The sequence below is a fragment of the Anarrhichthys ocellatus genome, unplaced genomic scaffold (genome assembly GCF_004355925.1).
Source record: "Anarrhichthys ocellatus isolate YVR2014 unplaced genomic scaffold, GSC_Weel_1.0 scaffold17, whole genome shotgun sequence".
Classification (NCBI taxonomy): Eukaryota; Metazoa; Chordata; class Actinopteri; order Perciformes; family Anarhichadidae; genus Anarrhichthys; species Anarrhichthys ocellatus.
Genome location: NW_022280047.1, coordinates 5375818 through 5396418, shown reverse-complemented (window position 1 = coordinate 5396418; position 20601 = coordinate 5375818). Strand labels below are relative to the sequence as shown.

The following is a 20601-nucleotide window of genomic DNA, read 5'->3' as shown; positions in this document are numbered from 1 at the left end:
GTAAAACTAAAAATATCATAATAAAAAATGAAAGGACAAATATAAATTCTGAATATGGTGAAAACCAAGAGGAGACTCAGAATCAGGGTACTAGTGTGCAAACAGTCATACTCAATAACACCAAGGATGATGATGCTAATATTAATGATTGTGGACTCTCTCCAGGTGATGCCGATATTGGTTTTTATAAGCTCTGTCATCTCCATCCTCTTCTACATTGGCTTCATGCCCTGGCTTGTTTGCAAGGTGAGGACAGAGAGAAATATTTGATGGGAAATCAATTATTACATACCATTTATATCTAACGCTGCTTTTATATAAGAAATACAGTTTAAGGAGTTAAAGACTGCTCGAAGTAACTCCAAATGAGCACAATGACATGATGAGGACTATGATTTTTTATTTCTAATTTGTATGTTTCGTATTATAATTTTCTACAGTTCAGTTATTTTCCTTTGATTTTCTGTGTTTTTTTCAAAGATTGGATTCATAATGCAGCTTACCATGTTAACATCTCCAGCAGAATCAATGGCTGCTGCTGCAAATCTATTCTTGGGACAGGTAAACAAAAGTTTAAACAAGAAACAAAAACATCAAGCAAATCACTGATGTAGTTATATTAATCCGTAAATCCACTTGTCCAAAATAGTCCAGCACTTTTCCTTATGTCTCCTTTTCAGACAGAGTCACCTCTCTTGATTCGTCCGTACATCAGTGGGCTAACTCGCTCTGAGATCCATGCTGTGATGACGGCAGGGTTTGCCAGCGTCTCTGGTAGCATTTTGGGAGTCTACATCTCCTTTGGGGTGAGGAGGCAGATGCAGTGAACGGAGGGAATGCCAGTGATTTACCTGTACGGTGTGAGTTCTTAAACTAACCCACAATTAACTTTCCAGAGATCAATCAGATCCACGTCAGATCAAAGTAAATACTTTATCTTATAGCAGGAAATACGAGAAAGAGTCAGATAATATTAAGTTATGGTGTCATAGAGTAATCATAACTTGGAATCCCTAGGTTTTGATATTGTTATGATCTCCCATGTATTCCTACTTGAACTTCTTGCGTTACCTTTCATAATTATCTCTTTCTGTGAATAATGACATTTGAAAAGTAAAAAGAAGTTCAAAACTTGTTTTTTTGGAGTATCTAATATACAAACTCTGCCAGGCAGCACAACTATATTCAATAATGTATTTTGATCATCTTGAAAACAAATAATATTTAGAGGGGATAAGGTAAAAGGATAGCTTGTTCAGATAACCAATCTGACAACTGCTGCTAAAAAAAGGCTACAACTTACCAACAATAAATGCATCACGTCTTCCTTCTCAGCAGCAAATCTACTCCTCAGTTATTCTCAGTTATGTTATTAATGTAATGTTTATCAGTAAATAAACATAAATTACTTCAACCAAGGGGGAGAGGAGAATTTCACATTTTTTTTCTGGGCTCTCAGAGGATATTGAAAAGCATTACACTAAAAAATTAGACATATCAGAGTTAATTTAACAAATCTAACCCTAACTATTTCTAACTTCTTGTGCAGGGATGACAAACACCTAAGCTTTCCTGAGATGTTTTCATCATAGTTCTCCACAGTAAAGGGATCGCAGACAGTAGCTGCAAATACTAAGGCTTTGTACATACATCCCTATATTGTTAAATTAAACAGTCATTGGTAGGAAAATCTCCCTTTACAGCCAATACATTCACAAAATAAACAGGAGTATCTAAAAGTAGAGGCCAGCAAAAAAGTTTATAATCAATCCAATATTTAGTCATTGCAACTGTCGTCTGGCCTCTACTGATATGTTTTTGTGGACTAGACTGAAATTGGAAGCATAATTGAGACATTGTGTTTATAAAACATTGACAGACCCCCATTTCGACATATATTATACACATATCTCTGCCTAATCTTTACGAGTTTATAAAAAAAATGTATACGATTTAAAAAAAGTAACATCAGGAGAAGACAAAAGATAATAAGTTAATAAGTACACTCCAAGACTATTAAATAATGAATTATTGTAACTTTACCATAAATTGACAAATATTTTCCCCTCTGTCTTTTTTTTCAAATTTATCTGAGTTTCGTATAAAAAAGCATAAAAGGACTTGGGGGTGTGGGTTGGGGATTTTTGGTCAACAGTTTCTTGACTGTCCTTGACACGCACCTGAGCGTATAGGCTCTAACAGGAAGTGAATGATTGACTTCAAAATGTATGTTCTGTGTTCTTCTCTTTTGATCTTTTGAGGTTGAAGCAACACACTTGTTGACAGCAACAGTGATGTCCATTCCAGCCTCTCTGGCCATTGCCAAGATGTTCTGGCCTGAAACAGAGACCCCCAGAGTAACAGCCAGTAGCCTCAAAATCAACCATGGGTAGGAGATACAATACAAACTGTTTAAAAAATGTTAAAGTTTTATTGAAGCATCTCTTATCTCTTTCTTTCACGCCATTGCTCATTTGATCAATACCTAAAAGCTCATCATTCATTCCTCTATGTCTTAATCCTCTCCACATACAGTAGCTGCCCTAGTTTCTGTCTGAGTATGCCTTTGACCTATACATTTGTAAGAATTTTCACTCTCCTAGTTCAGATTGATTAACAGCATTGATTAAAAGTTTGATTCAATGACATCAGACCCCAAAAATTAACCAATAGTGAAACAAAGCAGTCTTGATTACAAATGTTAAGTCATAGGCAACGGAGTCGGCAGCTTTTTTAGCTCCACAAAATTTCTAACATTGTAAGACACAAATAATTGATTTCATGGATTCATTGATAATATCTCATAGGAACAGTATGTTATCTGTTTAAGGTTCTAAATTCCAAATTCTGAGTATATCTATTATCCAGGTAATGCCTCCACATGGCTCTCAACATGTCTCTGAATTTCAAATACAGCACCTTTAAATTCATTTATGATTTGTTATCTGCATTGACCTAAGCTAAACTTGTGATCATCTATAGAACTAACCAACCACCATAGCACCGACCACGATATTTCACATGTCATCAACACCAGTATGCTGATAACCATTCAAACGTTGCCTATGTCCCCTTAGAGACAGTAAGAACGTGTTTGAGGCGGCATCCCAAGGTGCATCTTGTGCTATTGGTGCAGTGGCCAACATAGTTTTCAACATCATAGCCTACCTGTCACTGTTGGCATTTGTCGATGGGGCTCTCTCCTGGCTGGGCGGGATGTTGGACTGTCCGCAGCTCAGCTTCTCGGTGATGACGACGACCTGACGCTTGAACTCTCCAACATATACTCACTGTAGATTTATTCAAAAATCAACCTGCATACATGCACTAACTCTTTGCTTATTTCTCTCTCTCCTTTAGCTCATCTGCTCTTACATGTTCATGCCTCTTTCCTTCATGATGGGTGTTTCCTGGGAGGACAGTTTCATCGTTGCTGAACTGATTGGCTTAAAGACATTTATCAATGAATTTGTTGCTTATCAGAAGTTGTCGGAATTCATTAACAGACGGAAAGCAGGAGGGCCGGAATATGTGGGCAACGTAAAACAGTATATTTCTGTGAGTCTCAATTATAATTGCTTGTGTTCTCACTCTTTTTTTTTGTTCATGTAGCGGTATCAGTCATTATTTGGCCTGTGTGAGATAAAAGCTAGGCCTCAAGTCAACATTATTATCTACAATGTTATGGCCACATTAGATAATTTTATTGCACCAATGAATGTCTCAATTATGATCAACAAAGTGTTTAGCTAAAAATGTATTGAGACTTTAAGAATTTTCCAATTGACTTCTGTTTTTGTCTTCAACAGCTACATATGAAGTAGGAAACATACATAGTGATAAGTATGGATTAATACAGACATTAGACTGTTTGCAAAAACAATTTATACAAATTTGGTTCTTTCCATCAGGTCCACTCTGAAACAATTGTCACATACGCTTTGTGTGGATTTTCCAACTTCGCTTCGATGGGGTCGGCGATTGGACTGCTGTGTGAGTGCCACATTAGCTGATGATTTAATATGTAAAAACATGTTTCCACGAAAAGAACAAAGAAACTCTCCCGAAGATGAACATTCATACATTTTAATGCCTTCAACATGTCGAATTAGTAGTTCGTCCTTGATATACTTTGAATTAAATCTCGTTGTAGCACAAGATGCAGTGCAAAAAAGTATTAACAAGTGTTAATTATACATTTGCAGGCGTGATAAAATGCCAGTCAAAAATCAGCCTGTTGCTCCAAAAAGTCAGGGGGATTATTGTATTTTTTTATCTTTTATCATTTTAACATGAAATTGTACCATTTTTCTCTGCAACCCAGAAAAGTGAATAGTGTCTTTCAGTTGTTGTTTCATCTTAGATATAAAACCTGATTACATATTATGAGTACATATAATGTATACTTAATTAATGAATTCATTGTTTGTTGGTGTACATAGGGACGTACCTGTTGCTGTTAAAGATTTCCTCTTTGTTATTTATCGTAAAGTTATTCTTTTTCCAGCATCCTTGGCTCCAAATAGACGGACGGACATCTGTAGCTGCGCCCTCAGATCTCTGATTGCAGGCAGCGTCTCTTGTTGTGTGACAGCTTGTATTGCAGGTGACTGTTTACTCTTCTTTGCCTCTTTGCCATTTATTAACATAATGTATTGATGGCTGCCTCATTGTTGCAGTTTATAACATTATTGTTGTCTTATTTAGTGCTACTCTTAATTCCTCAAGTGGGTCTGTGGCCCATTCAGTAATGCTTAAAACATGTACTTAAAATATTTCCTCATTACGTACATATTCCTTCTATTTTGTGCCCCTTTAAATGCACTCAACTCCTGGGTTTTAAGTGAGAATGAACCATTATTTTATGGCAAAAGTCAGAGACAGCAGCATTGTCAAATAAGATTTGAATCACAACATCCAGAGCACATCTATGTAAACATTAACATGTCATATTATATTAGTAAGGCAGGTGACAATTCAAAATTAGAGTGTTGACTAGCATGCAGTAAATTGTCTTCTTTTTTATTAAATAACATATTACAATATACTTACCATGCATAGCCATGACCACAACTATTTGTTTTATATTGTGAAAGTAATCTATAAAGTACATAAAAATGTATAGATTTTAAAATGTTTTTGATAAATTGTAGTCATTTATGTTTACTATCTTACGACTTCACTTTTATATTTGTATATTTACTGCTTTAAAGGTTCTCTATACAATATTCAAAGCATTAATACTGTACAGCAGCAAACTACTATTTGTTATGTAAGGATATAGTGGAGTAATGGCTACCTGATCAGAGATTGCGTGTCTTACTGTGTGTTTTAATCCAAGCTTCTGTGCTTTTGTTGACATAGTCAGGCCACTGGTCATCTGTATGTCCCAGAATATCCGTCTATTAGATCTACACAAAATATCCTGTCACTCAAGTGTTCAAGTGCTCTGTGGGTTTTCTAGGTGTGTTGTACATCCCTGATCTTCCGTGCCCACATTTCCTAAGCACAGAATTCATCAATGCCAATGTGACCAGCAGCTTACAACTGGTCACCTGCTGCACACAACTATATAACAGGTGCGTGTGTGTATGTATGTAATAAAGAAAACTGTTTCCCAGTTACCATATACCGTATTTGCTATAACACTATTTAGCATCGACCCACAGCTGGACGGATATTTTTTGTTATCTCTGTGCATTCATAAATCCATCACAAACTGCTTTTTAGAATGAATACAGCTGATGGAGAAGAGGGATATTGTGATACAGTGTGTGGGTGTTGGTGTGTGTTTTATTTGCAGTGTGACGGTGTATGAGCCGTGGAACGTGACGTTCGGAGAAGGATTCAGTCACAGCAGCCTGCAACGCTGCTGTGCACTCACACCCCCCACACACTTCAACTGCAGCCTGGTGCTTTGAATCACTGTGAACAAAAACACACACCTCAATGGTGGTCAGCCCTGTGATGAGTATTTTTTTTGTATAATAAAATTTCAATGCAATTTCCCTGCATTGATTTTGTTAAAAAACGAAATAATAACAATCATGTTATGTTAATAGAAAGTGTGTGTGTGTGTGTGTGTGTGTGTGTGTGTGTGTGTGTGTGTGTGTGTACGTGTGTGTGTGTGTGTGTGTGTTGATTTCTAAATATAGAAGAATGCCTATACAGGATACCTATGTTTGGGTAAATGATGTATGTATATATATTTTTTGTAATATGTATATTTAGATACATTATTTTTATTTATTATCATCAGATAGTTAGGACATTAGTTATGATATATCTGCACAAGTGATGAGATAATCGCTCACAAAACTTCATTTGAGGTTGACAGAAACTTTATTTTTTCTTATTTAACAATTCATTTTCTAGAACCGAGAAGTTTGTGAAGACTCTTAGTCATTCAGTTTATGAGATGTCAAGTATTAGTAAGTGATAGGCAGCTGGACACCTTTTTTTTCAGTGAAAGTAGCTAACTTTAGACTTCTACTGCATTACTTTTCAGAGGCAAAGATTGCACTTTTTTCTTCAATACATTTATTTGATACCTTTTGTTACTAGGAACAGACACTGGCAGATTCAGATTAATAATATAAAATGTATAATCTACAAATAAATTAGGATGGATCATTAGATTAAGATAAAAATTGACTGATCCCCAGGGACAATTTCACAAGACACCCATCAGAATGGAGTAATTCAAATGAATCCTACCTTTAGCAGCTACAACATAAAAGTGCTACACATTAATGCACCAATAATTATAATCCAATAATATAATACATTATAGTATATTATAATGTCAATACCTTTGTACTTTTCTACTTTTAAGTACTTCTTCCCTCACAGCTTTTTTATATGTAGGCCTTTATTTGCCAGGTAATCTCCTGGTCATGAACATATGATGCTTAACAATCATTTAGGCAGCCAATCTGTATTGTCTCATTTGTCTTTGTTATGTACATCTATGTTGGATGTATATATTTGTTTGTTTCCCATCTGGCTGCTGTCATATCCTCCAAAAGATGTCATAGACAAAGAACACAATGCAAAGTTTTAAAATCACGTGGGACAACACCTGTGTCAGAATCCTTTCCAAGACAAAAATAAAGAAAATCAGCTACATATTTGATAGACAGGACCAAAACTATACCTGGAATGCAGAGTATCACAGCAAGAAGTAAAAGCAGAGTATTGCTTGGCCACTGGATGTCACTGGTGTCTTCTTCCTCCCATTCGGCAATACATGCCAAAGTGCCTGTCAGATTTGTCAGACTGGTTTGACGGGCAGGGCAGAGCGATTGTCCAAGTAACAGGCTCATTAATACTGACAGAAATCATCAGGCTGGACTAAGAGGAGGGTATCATGGGTTTGCACTTTCAACAAGTGCATGTGTGAGACGAGCATGCAGTCACAGCAAATGACAGTCTCTTCATTAAATCTACCACAAGCTAAAGGTCAGATGGCTCCCTTCTCGGCAGGCAGGAGGTGTGTTCACTTGTGTGAATTTCATACACCCACGGAGAGGAAAGACACACAGGACATTTGTATGAGCCATGTAACCATGTGTCCTCCATAAGAACAGAAATGTTTGGAAAGCTAAAACAAAGAACAGGACATAACAAGGTTGTGCCATTTGATCATTGATGTTGCTCAATACTTGTAATTCATAGACTGGGATTTTGCTGCTAAAAACAAGGGACCTTTTGAGTTCTATATAATCTTGTTGACTAATGTGTTAGGAGCCCTGCCCTTCCCTGCCAATCTGTCTCGATACCTGGTGGCAGGGGATCATTAAGGCCTTAACACCTGGGCCCCGTGTTCCCCGTGTTCTATGCAGTATCTGGCTACATCCACTCTACTACGTTTCCGTTTTAAAACACATATATTTTGCTACGTTTACGCCTAGCGTCCAAAAGACTCTGAAAAAACCCCGACGTCATGTTAGTTTGTTAACTCTGGGTCAGCCTCAGAGTGTGGACGAGCGGAAACGGGGATCTTTGTGAACGATGACGTAGATACCCGCGTTCACTACTTGATTGAGTCTTACCAGTCACGTTGTGTTCTTCCCTGATTCGTCAAGCCGCCGGAAGAAAACCAACAACAACAGCCTTGATTATCGCTCGACTACCAGTGGTTAATTCAAAATGGATAACCGATTACAGGCGTTGCTGACCTTACAACTTTACTACTGTCTACATGTAGAGGAAGCAAGCTATTGTTAGAGCGATTAGCGAGCGGCGTATCCAGTGGCGCTATCAGCCCTACTAAGTGGACGTTTGAAGTCACAGTTTGCGGCTTTGAGGAGGGCGATGGACACAAAACAAAGGACTTTTGTTTTCTTATCAATGCTTATTGTGTTCTGCACAACTATTGTGAAGTTCACAAAGAAACAATAAACGAACAAAAGCAGTCTGTCTGCTTTTCTGCTGTTGCAGCTCCTGCCATCTCCTTTCAGGCACCTGGTGTTTGTTTTGGTTTTGTTGTGTTGGCTTAGTATAAAGTATACCTTTACAACGCTTACACACTTATTTTTTACTTCTGCCATCACTGATTCCCAAACTCCACACAACATTCAGTACACCTTTTAATTTGGTCTAATTTGGTTTAATAAAATACATTTTGGTAAAACTTTATTATGGTGTGTCTTGTAGTTGTTGTGGCCTAAGAGCTGGGTCATAATATACAAAACATAATAATAACACAGTAATGACATTATAATGATAAACAAATTATGCATGTTAGACTGGGATGCAGACGGACTGTGTTTACTGTAAAGAAATACTCCTTTCATTAGTTTTTGTAATGTGCATACTTTACATCTATGTTATTTATTGTTTTTAATCCTGCTGTGACTCCATAGTTACTGTCAGTTCCACCAAAAACAAATTTCACTGATATATTAGATTACTCTTCCGTAAGGAGCTATCATATTTGAACTCCCGCCTACATTTGTCTTATACATTTCCATAAACCTAAATGTTGCTCAGCATAACGGCATATTTAATACTAACACAGTGCCCCCACCGTACAGTATGACATTATACTAGCCCCGGGTATCTAAATAACATCACCAGCTTACCTGCAAAATACAAAAAATATGCGTTTAGGTATACAGTCGCTCCACAGCGTTTTCTGCTTCCACCATGTACACAGAGATTCTCATTCTCTCGCATATTCACGCGAGACTTCCCTGTGGCTCTACGTCACAGACACTGCTCAGGAAGTGTTCATTCTAGATAAAATACTGGCGATCCACTGGATCTACTGCCTAAAAATGTAGCTGGTGATAAATAACGCTGTACCCCAAATTTTAACTACAACGAACACTTCCTCCTCATAAACACAAAGGAAACAAAATAAACTCTCTGAACTTACATTACACCCAAGAAATGATTGTACTTACTGAACTACACATGACTTATTTTGCCACACCTGCAAGTTATATAATGCGTCCAGCAGGTTCTGGGTGTACCCTGGTCTGCATTTCTGAGGTTCCCAAACCAGACATTCTCTTTCCCCCGGCTGTGCCATGAGATCCTGTAAATGGAAATCACAAACAGGATTGGTGACGAGGGAAAACTCTGGCGGAGGCTAACACCCAATGGAATCGTGTTTGACTTTTAGTATGCAAACACAGTGCTCACTTTGGTTATACAAGGACCAAATGACTGATCCCCCATATTCCTGCAGTACCCCCACAGGACCAGTGTCAATTCTGGCAGCTATTTTAATTGTAGTGTTAGTCTTGCTTATTAGTTTTAGTCACATTTTGTCATTTTTAATTGTATTAGTTTTGTTCAGTTTCAGTTGCCAAAATGTCTTTTATTTTATTCAACTTTTAGTCATTACTTTTGAACAAAATGTTTTCTCTCTTAATTTTGTGAGCAATATTTTTAGTTAGTCTTAGTTCTGTGTCAAATGTCCCTGTTTTAAGTTAATTTGGTAAATGGACCTATACTTGTATAGCGCCTTTCTAGTCTTCTGACCACTCAAAGCGCTTTTACATTACATGTCACATAGATTCAACAAGGTGTTGGAAACTTTCCTCAGAGATTTTGGTCCATATTGACATGATAGTATCACGCAGTTGCTGCGGATTTGTCGGCTGCATATCCATGATGCGAATCTCCCGTTCCACCACATCCCAAAGGTGCTCTAATGTATTGAGATCTGGTGACTGTAGAGGCCATTGGAGTACTGTGAACTCATTGGCATGTTCAAGAAACCAGTTTGAGATGATCTTAGCTTTGTGACATGCTGCATTATCCTGCTTGCAGTAGCCATCAGAAGATGGGTACACTGTGGTCATAAAGGTATGGACATGGTCAGCAACAATACTCAGGTAGGCCGTGGCGTTTAAACGATGCTCAATTGGTACTAAGGGGTCCAAAGTGTGCCAAGAAAATATCCCCCACACCATTACACCACCACCACCAGCCTGAGCCGTTGATACAAGGCAGGATGGATCCATGCTTTCATGTTGTTTACGCCAAATTCTGAACCTACCATCTGAATGTCACAGCTGAAATCGAGACTCATCAGACCAGGCAACGTTTTTCCAATCTTCTATTGTCCAATGTTGCCTCAGCCTCAGTTTCCCGTTGTTAGCTGACAGGAGTGGCACCCGGTGTGGTCTTCTGCTGCTGTAGCCCGTCTGCTTCAAGGTTCGACATGTTGTGTGTTCAGAGATGGTATTCTGCATACCTTGGTTGTAACGAGTGGTTATTTGAGTTACTGTTGCCTTTCTATCATCTCGAACCACTCTGCCCATTCTCCTCTGACCTCTGACATCAACGAGGCATTTTCGTCCGCACAACTGTCGCTCACTGGATATTTTCTCTTTTTCGGACCATTCTCTGTAAACCCTAGAGATGGTTGTGCGTGAAAATCCCAGTTGATCAGCAGTTTTTGAAATACTCAGACCAGCCCGTCTGGCACCAGTCTCGTTCAAAGTCACTTAAATCCCCTTTCTTCCCCATTCTGATGCTCGCTTTGAACTTCAGCAAGTCGTCTTCACCACGTCTAGATGCCTAAATGCATTGAGTTGCTGCCATGTGATTGGCTGATCAGCTATTTGTGTTAACAAGCAATTTAACAGATGTGCCTAATAAAGTTGCCGGTGAGTGTATATAGGGTCAGTGAATCTGTCCTGGTCTTGTTCTTTATTATTGTTTGCCTATTGGGCATATTGCATTACACAGAGAATTTGAAAATCTAATTTTAACATATTTCAGGTTTGCTTTTGTGGGATAGTGCACACACTTATTGTGAAATCATATCTCCCTGTTTTTATAATATTTTAATGTTGCGTTTACTGCAGCAGCACAGGGGAGATAGGAGGAAAGATAAAGGCGGATAGATGGAGTGAAAACAAGAAACACAAGAGCAGAGAAGGAAAGGTTGAATATTAGGAGGCTGCGACTAGTGGATATTGGATTGTCATGTAGCACCACTCCAACAGAAGGAGAGGGGGATGGAGAGGAGGAGAGAAAAACTGAATGATGGAGATGAAGTTGTCATCCACCAGCACTCCAATGAGCACACAAAAGGGAGAGGAACAGACAGAGATAGTAAAAGCATTGAAAAAGGATCAAAGGATAGAGAGCATATAGCATATATATATATATATATATATATATATATATATATATATATATACATCAAAACATCTTATTGATTAATCTTATCAAGCTACACAAACATTTATGTGACTAATCACTGTTCTTAATGATATGTTTTCTGCCTAAAAAACTTTGATTGCTCATTGACACATAAATAGGTGGACGTGTCTTTGTGCAAATTAAACAGGAGAATCCCTGACAAATGTGCAGATGGACAGACGCTCTACATTAATTGTGATGAACAGTGGAGAGGCATGTTTCTCATCAGAAAATTACTCACAACAGAAGTGGTCGTGTTAGTCAAAATAACATTAGTTATACAAAAACCTATGCAGTGGTTACACCATTTTGAAAGTGTTTTGTTTGAAATCCTGTACAAAACCTGGAGACTTGTGTGTTGCAATTTGTTCTTTTCATGTCCCTTTGACTTTGATATTTTCATTGGCTATAAATATGCATCTAAACTGTATTTAGCGAAACAGTGCAGCAACTACAAGATGTTTTTTTTATCTCACTGTCAATGAATGTGTCCCTTTTAAACAAACAAATACAAATAGTTAAATAGTTTCAAATCATAATAAACTGTACTTAATCTTGGTCACTGGATAATCTTTTGTTGCTGTACTGTATGATCCCTGCTACTGTACATGGGCACACTACTGTTTTCTTCTAATATTTCTCCATCAGTTTTTTGTTGCTAAGCTGGAAAATTATAACAGAAAAGAAATTCAAGAGGTTACACTGATAAAAAATAGAGACTCTATTTTAAGGGGTGAAAGACGTAATCCTTCACTTCAATAAAATTATTATTACCACAATGTAAAAATAGAAGTTAGAAGTAAAAGTCCACCATTGAAAATGTTAAAAATATTCAATACTCAATGCAGAAACATGGCCCATGTGAGCGTTACACTAATATATATTATATCATTATTATTGCTGACACTTTAATATGCAATCAGCGCTTTGCTGCTGTACTGTTGCTGGTTGAGGTACAGATTGTTTTTATAGGACTGCAACTTCGAATTATTTTTCATTATGGATTAATATACTGATTATTTTCTCTTAATTGATTGATTGTTTGGTTTGAAAGGAATGAGAAAATAGTGAGAAATGCCAATTATAATAATCCAGAGTGAAAGTGACACATTTACATGCCTGTTATATTCAACCCTCATAATTTTGAAATGATCCCTCCTGAGTATAGCAAACGGTCATTAATCCTGTTGAACCTCCTGTAATTCAAAATGTCTGAGAGTTGAATGCCAAGATCAACACCACTCTCATGTCTGTAATAGAGCCAGCAGACAGTCAATATTAGCTCACAGTATTAGCTTATTAGTAAATAATAATAATTCATTAATTAGCTGCGTGGCTCTGTCCAAAGGTAACAGAACCTTCCGCCACCTTGAAGGCTCACTAATGAACACATTATATCTCAATGCAAAAAATTCACCATCCAATGGGATTTCATGTGCAGGACTATTTTCTGGTCAGGACCAGAAACTACCTGGAGTCTACAACTGGTTGCCTGGCAACTGGTCCTGGTCCTGCCTGAGATATGATGTCTTTATTAGTGCTGTAGGGAGATTTGTGACCATTGGACCATTGTTTCCCTGTTTTCAGTTAATATGCTAAGCTACAACAGATTGAGATATTGTGGTAAAAAAAAAGGAGAATCTGTGAACACCAACTTTGTGTGGCCCTATTAAATATCTGATGCTCCACTTTGTTTTGTTGCACAGCTCTCCTTTGAATTATCTGCCAGGACTTTAAAGACCACTTAATCTAAACCGGGTTCTGACCCGAAAGTGGTGCTTCTATGGATCCAGTTGCATTCGGGAGTGTGGGAGATTCAGGAATCAAGAATGTGTTTGCCATTTGTTCTGACAAATAATGCCTTCAACAACGCCTGTTTGAGGCAGGTTCTGAGAAAAACCTCTGCCCTTCATCCCATGTACTTTCACCCCTGCTGGCAGAGCTAACACAGACACACATGGGCACACAAGCTGCACACAAAAACACACCAACTCGCATACGCTTGCTGACCAATGCACACTCTCTCTCTGTCAGTCACACATACACACACACACACACACACACACACACACACACAGATAAATTCCCTGGAGGCCAGGCGGGGGGTCTGGCAGGGACAGAGATGGACACATGCTGGGATCAGAGCAGCAGTCTGTGATTCACATCTCTCTCAATCTCCCTCTTCCAATCTTTTGCTTCCTTCTTTCTCTTCTCATTGACACCCCACCCACCTCTCCCTGCTCTACCCCCCCTCCCCGGGCCTTTGAAAACCTGAGTGTTTCAAATGTATTCTGCACACAAACTCATACAAGGACCTTTCCTGAACCTATAGAGGCAATTAGATGTTTGTGATTGAAATCGGGTGATTTTAGATATGTCTCCCTCTCCTTCAACGAGCCGTGTGTTTTCTGTCTTGATCCTACACTCCCCTCCTTCCTTCTGACCTCATTTCATGTAGCTAACTGGGTACCAAACTCCTCATTACTCTAATTTAGAGAGCATGCTGCTCCCCTAATGGCCTCAGGGGCCCAGAGAATATCAAGTGCTGTTTAATTTTTTGATTCTATTCAGGCTTTACACTCGTGCCATCCCTCTATCAGCTCTTCTGTCCATCTTTCCATCAATTCGGATCCCATTTACTGTCCCTCCACAAAGATGGCTCGAACCTTTTCTCTTTTTTTTTGAGTGGAGGGGAAGGACCCAAATTTTAAAAGCATATCAAAGCACCACGTCTCTTCCCTATATTTCATGAAGTCTTTTCAAGGCATCCAACAAGTGTTTACATGTTTTACTGTTGTTCATGCTGGATATGTACTTATTTAACTCTATCGTTTTCTGAATTAGACAAATCCCCATGGTTACTGAGGCAGTGGAGAGCAGCTGGAGGGCCCTTGAGGATGCATTAGGACCTTCTTGCGAAGAGGAGATGCATCCTATAGCTTCAAGCTAAACTGTGCATCAGGCCTGTTTCAAGAGCCGATGTAGACTTCATTGGTTCAGCCAAGAATCGTCCTCAGCTCGCTGCACATTTAGATATGAGATGAAGTGAGAGCAATCTGGATGACCAGGTACTGAATATGCATGTAGACATTTAAATAACATTGTAAAATGAGGTTAACTAAAGTTACTTTGAAGAAGAAAACCATTATTTGTATTTTTACTTTTTATTTCTTTGGTAAATACTATATAGATATAGATTATATAGTATTAAATATAGTTAAATATAGTTTCTGAATTACTCTAAATTTAGCACTATAAGCCTGTATTAATAAGTTGCTTGAGGAAGCGAACAAGCGAACACAATTTTACAGCTTAAAGAGCAATGAATGAAAAGCACTATATTTGCACATTTAAAAAAAAGAAAAGGTCAGACAGAGAAAAAAGTAAATAGCAATCAAATGCAGGTGAGTTAGAAACCCACTCAGAGCCTAAAACAAATTAAACAAAACTCACATATAAAGTACATATAAATAAAAGTAACGATCCAAAAATGTCCTCCTTTCTCCTCTTCATTCTCTTCTTCACTTCTTTTCCATTGTTGTATTTAGGCTCTTCAAATTGAACTCCTGAGCAAGAGGCTTCTTAGTTTTCTTCAGTAACGGATGATTGAAGGTTTCAACATGAGGATGGGGAGGTGATTTTAAGGGGCTGAATGAAGATAAAAGGACTGCAAATGAATATAGAAACTGCAAAGTTACATCTGTTTACAAAAGCTAATTGTGGGTTGCAGTACTGATGCATGACATTTCATTTTTGTCCAGGCCTGTGCAAACTGAGACTGAACCCTTGCTTGAAAAGTTAAGAAATACTGCCAACAACCACCAAGCAGAAACAAAAAACATAGATATTCACTTGCATCCTTCTTGTTGACTGTTGATTTAAGGGAAAGAGGGGCAGAAAAAAAGACCTAACCACTCTCCCTAATGTTAAAATTAAATAAGTCTTTCACTAGATTCAAGATTTACATTTTGTAACATTATGGAAAGCTCAATAAAACACAATTAGGCAGTATTGACGTCAATAGAAAACAAACATGGTTACAGGGCAAGACATTTGCAAGAGTGTGATAATCTATTCTAATGGACGAGCAACAGTTAGCAGCCAGCTGGACCATTTCTGATCGGGTCCATTAGGAAGACTTAATAATGTCCCCATTGACATCCAAGACTTTTTTCTTGTGTGAGTGTGCATAAATGAATGAGTAATTTTGATTGTTTGTATAATTTGTATGTCATTTTTCCTCCTCCTGCAACATAACCCTGCTCTTCCCCCAAATGCTACAGCTTATTTGGCTTTGTGTTTGAGTGTGTGTGCGTGCGTGCGTGAGTGAGTAAGAGAGAGAGAGAGAGAGAGAGAGAGAGAATAAGAATGAGATGTAAAAACAATTCCAACAAAAGAGAAGTTGCATTAGCACCCTACTGTTAAGCCCCACAATGTTGGAAAGAGCCAGAGAGACCACAGTTAAAAACACTTTGACACTCCTTCGACTCTGGACGTGGACACCCCCCCCACCTCCCTGCCATCAGGCCCGGGAGGGGTGGGGGTTGGGAAATAACAGTTTGGTCCATCTGCAGGCTTGAAGGCCCACTGACAGCAGGAACATCTCCATTGGCTGAGAGGATATCAAGAACATGAGAAACAAGAACCTGAAGAAGTATCTCCCTTAACTTGTTTTTAAAAGACTACAAATATGATTGATAACTCACTCCTGCACGCCAGATCTCTCCCTCGTGGCTCCGCCGGTTCAGCCTCTTCACTGGCCTTGGGTTTCTGAACTGTCCACATTGGCAAACCTGTGCCGTCTAATGTGCCACGCAGCTCCGATCTGCAATGCACCAACATGCTGAAGATATATTCCAGCAACTATTAAGAGCAATAAACTCTAAAGGAAAAGAGATTAAAGACTAAAAAGCTGCCACAATGACCCCTGCTGCTACGAACGGGGGTGATAAGGCGCCTCAGCATCCTGCTGAGAGAGATGAAGATGAGGAAGAACGGTTCCAGCTGAACCTCAACGAAGAAGACGACCATTCCGAAGACATCAGAGAAAGCCGAATCCATCGAGAGGTGGAGAGTGCGATTCAACAAACTACAATCATCCAACCAGATGCAGGTTTCAAAAGAGGAAAAGCCACCACTGCATGCAGCTCAACCTCCAATCTGCCCATCAGAGCCATCAGGTGAAACAATACCATTCCCAGATGTAAATGAGTTGATGTTCCTTGGCCAAATCAATTTAAGTCCCATAATAAAATAATCTTAGAAATATTTTAGGCCTAATAATCAAAATTAAATGTAAATCAAAACTAATCTAAAGGTACTTCACAATCTTCCCTGAGGCTTTTCAAACTCTCAGCTGCTGAATGGTGCATAAATGTTTGGAGTCAAATTTAAGGGAAAAACGCCCAACGACGAACTTAATCGATAGATATCAATCAATGATACCTACCAGCAACAATGCTACACATGTTTTCATGTGATCCACCGTTTTTTTGTTTTAGTATAAATTGGCGAAAAGGGGATATTCAGCCTGGCTCTGATTTTCTCCCAGTTTCTTTGAGTTACTCCCAGAACGCTATTGTAATACACCATTGTGTCTGAAACATAAGCATTTGCTATATGTTTAGTATCAGAATCAGAGTCAGAAACCGTTTATTGCCAAGGTATGTTGCACATACAAGGAATTTGTCATGGCGGGTGGTGCATAACATTACACAATCAACAACAATCAACACAGTGCAAGAAATAGAAACATATTAAAATAGAATATAAAAGAATATAAAATAAAGTGCACAACAAACAGATAACAGTACTATAAACAAGTATGATGAAGTGTAATGTAAAGTGTCAAGTGTGTTTAAATGAAGAAACAGGGAAGGGATGTGCAGGGGAGTGACCGGTAGGAAATTGTCCTTGGGATGTCAGAGTCAGTGGGGGTCCCGGGCTTTGTTGATGAGCCCGACTGCCGAATGGAAGAAACTGTTCATGTGGCGTGAGGTCTTGGTCCTGATGGACCGCAGCCTCCTGCCAGATGGAAGGGGCACGAACAGTTTATGTCCAGGGTGAGAGGGGTCGGCTACAATCTTTCTTGCTCGCTTCAGGGTCCTGGAAGCGAACAAGTCCTGGAGGGATGGCAGATTGCAGCCAAACACCCTCTCAGCAGAGCGAATGATGTGCTGCAGCCTCCCCTTGTCCTTGGCAGTGGCTGCAGCGTACCAGACTCTGATGGAGGAGCAGAGGATGGACTCAATGATGGCTGTGTAGAAGTGCACCATCATTCTCTTTGGCAGGTTGAATTTCTTCAGCTGCCTCAGGACGTACATCCTCTGCTGAGCCTTCTTGGTGATGGGCAGGTGGAGCTACGTTCTTTCTTAAATCCACAACCATCTCCACTGTCTTTAGAGCATTGAGCTCCAAGTTGTTTAGACTGCACCAGGTCACCAGATGGTTAGTCTCCCACCTGTAGGCGGACTCATCCCCGCCAGAGATGAGTCCAATGAGGGTGGTGTCATCCCCAAACTTCAGGAGCTTGACGGACTGGTGACTGGAGGTGCAGCTGTTGGTGTACAGGGAAAAGATCGGAGGGGAAAGAACGCAGCCTTGGGCGGAACCGGTGCTGATGGTCTGAGAGGCTGAGACGTGCTTTCCCAGGTTATTTTTATTTTGAATACATTGCTGTATTTTTCAATGTTCAAGACCACAACATGAACTTTCAGGTTCAAATTTTTTTTCAAAAGAACAAAACTTTCGACCATTTAGCTCCATAGACCGACAGCGTTGGCGCAGAAGCGCAGCACCACTCAGGTACATTAGTGTACGTAAAACTGTTAGCTCTGTCAGCACATTCACCATTGTTTTTACTGTTAGCGCAGTTAACACCATTAACTATGAGCCTCCTAGCAGGTTGTCGCCATGCTGAGAACCGTTGAGAGGCAATCTAAATGCTGTATTATGCACCCTTAAGTTGAGCACAGAAAAACTTTCCCCCGTTCGGCAGATGCATGTTAAAGCAGCCTTCTAGTGGCAAACTCTGCACAAATGTCAGTCTGCACAGTGGCGGTCAAACATCCAAGTGAAGAATCCATAAGCAAAACATTGTGACTTGACTGAGGGCTTTAAGTCACCAAATATATACAGGAGAAATCCACACAAATGTTCACAGTGTTTGCCAGGTAGACCTTCTAGTGTAAACGCAACACTGCAGCTGCAACTTCGAATGATGTTGAAATGTAATAAAGGAGTAAAGTTTGGGATAAACTGAAATACTGGTAAGGATAATTTAAAAGAAGACAATAGCTTCTTCAGAAGAAACATTATTAATACAATGTATGTTTCTCAAAATACACACTATTAATTGTAAATGCTATATCTGAGAGAAGCCTCATTGTACTTTTCTTGATACATGTCAGGAAATGGTTGTGCAACTTGTGGGAAACAACAGGAAAACAAAGCCCCAGTGAATGTATTTGGACTGTTATTTTTAGATGATTTGATCCTGGTATTTGCTAACACGGTGAATATGAATCATTCACTCCCTACACAGATAATAATCTGGTAAGACGCAGCAAGCTTTTTCAGTATTTGAAAATACAGCAACAAAATACAGTAGTTATAATACAAAAAAAGATAATTTCTTGTTGTCAAAAGAATGTAATTCTGTCTAAAATGCGTTTTGAAATTCGATTTTTTTTGTGCAGTTAAAGCAATGTGGGGGAAAACGAGACACACTGTTATTATTATTTACTTTCAAAAAGGAAAACTGCAGAGAATACAACATCAGTTTTAATAGACTAATAGGGAGGAGGAAAATGAACCATAATAAAAGGAGAAAGAAGAAAGAATAAGTGAAAGAAAGAGACATTGGAGGGTGAGGAAGAGATAAAAGCACAGAATAACAATACAATAACATAAGAGCAAAGGCTGTAAGGCGGGTTGTGTATAGCCTTCAGCTGTGATTTCTGTCATTTTTCCAAAACAGCCTGAGGCTTTTTTCCTGCATGCCAATCACTACGGTAACAACACAGGCAGTTGCCAAACAGCCTTTCAGTCTCTAGGTGTGTGTGTGTGTGAGTGTGTGTGTGTGTGTGTGTGTGTGTGTGTGTGTGTGTGTGTGCGAGTGATTCACACTGATGCCACGTCAGTCATTTTAACATTTACTTCTCTGCCTCTGCACTTTAACATCCTCTCAGATGCGAGCTAAAACATTAATTGTTTTCCACTTTCTTTTAATGGTATAGATTAGAAGCTCCCCATCAGAGTAAGCATTCTCTCTTTAAGCTACATACCTCCAAATCTCTTCCAGTGGATCTCATTTCCCCTTAAGTCTTTCTTGTCCCAATGGTTTCCTGATGGTGACCTTTCGTTTCATATCCTGCCTCATGAATTAAAGGCATTAACTCACTCACTCACACACACACACATACTCTCTCACACTCACACACATACACACTCAAACACATACTACATAAATTAACAGGCTAACATCATATACCACTGCGATGTGTTCACTTAACGTGACCGGATGACCAAAAGATCAGCTGCAGTAATACAACATAACAGGAATTCAGTGACAGTGCGCAGACCCTGAACAACTGGCTGACGACCGATAGACTGGCTCACTCTTCAAAGAGTTCAAAGAGCCACGTTGACCCGAACAGTACAGATACACTGGCTGTCATGTGCCTGTTTGTCCGTAGTCTTTTCCAGCCTGCGTATTCTCTTGATATTAGGGGGTAAAGAATAAGGCTTCATGATGTTCAAGAGGTGTAAGGGCGCAGCGAAAGCACTCTGCACAGCTTGTCCAATTACCTTCCTAATGGCCAGCTTGTCAGGCTGCCTCGTCTCTGTGGAGAAAGAAAGGACAAGTGGGGGTAGCGATCCATTCTCTTCCTTGTCACAGCAAAATCCCCCATTCGTCTCTTTATATGGTACCTT

General features: G+C 39.2%; 1 protein-coding gene across 1 annotated transcript in view; it reads left to right on the top strand.

Annotated features, from left to right (window-relative positions):
- The window catches only part of LOC116388639 (solute carrier family 28 member 3), a 10292-nt gene extending 4326 nt beyond the window's left edge, over window positions 1-5966 (top strand). The window contains exons 8-17 of the mRNA XM_031856683.1: window positions 166-246; window positions 481-561; window positions 681-806; window positions 2262-2389; window positions 3078-3246; window positions 3361-3558; window positions 3912-3993; window positions 4508-4606; window positions 5465-5579; window positions 5804-5966. Of these exons, the coding sequence (XP_031712543.1) occupies window positions 166-246; window positions 481-561; window positions 681-806; window positions 2262-2389; window positions 3078-3246; window positions 3361-3558; window positions 3912-3993; window positions 4508-4606; window positions 5465-5579; window positions 5804-5921 (1197 nt within the window). The 3' untranslated portion in view covers window positions 5922-5966. The remainder of the gene's footprint in view (window positions 1-165; window positions 247-480; window positions 562-680; window positions 807-2261; window positions 2390-3077; window positions 3247-3360; window positions 3559-3911; window positions 3994-4507; window positions 4607-5464; window positions 5580-5803) is intronic.
- Window positions 5967-20601: the final 14635 nt, after the last annotated feature.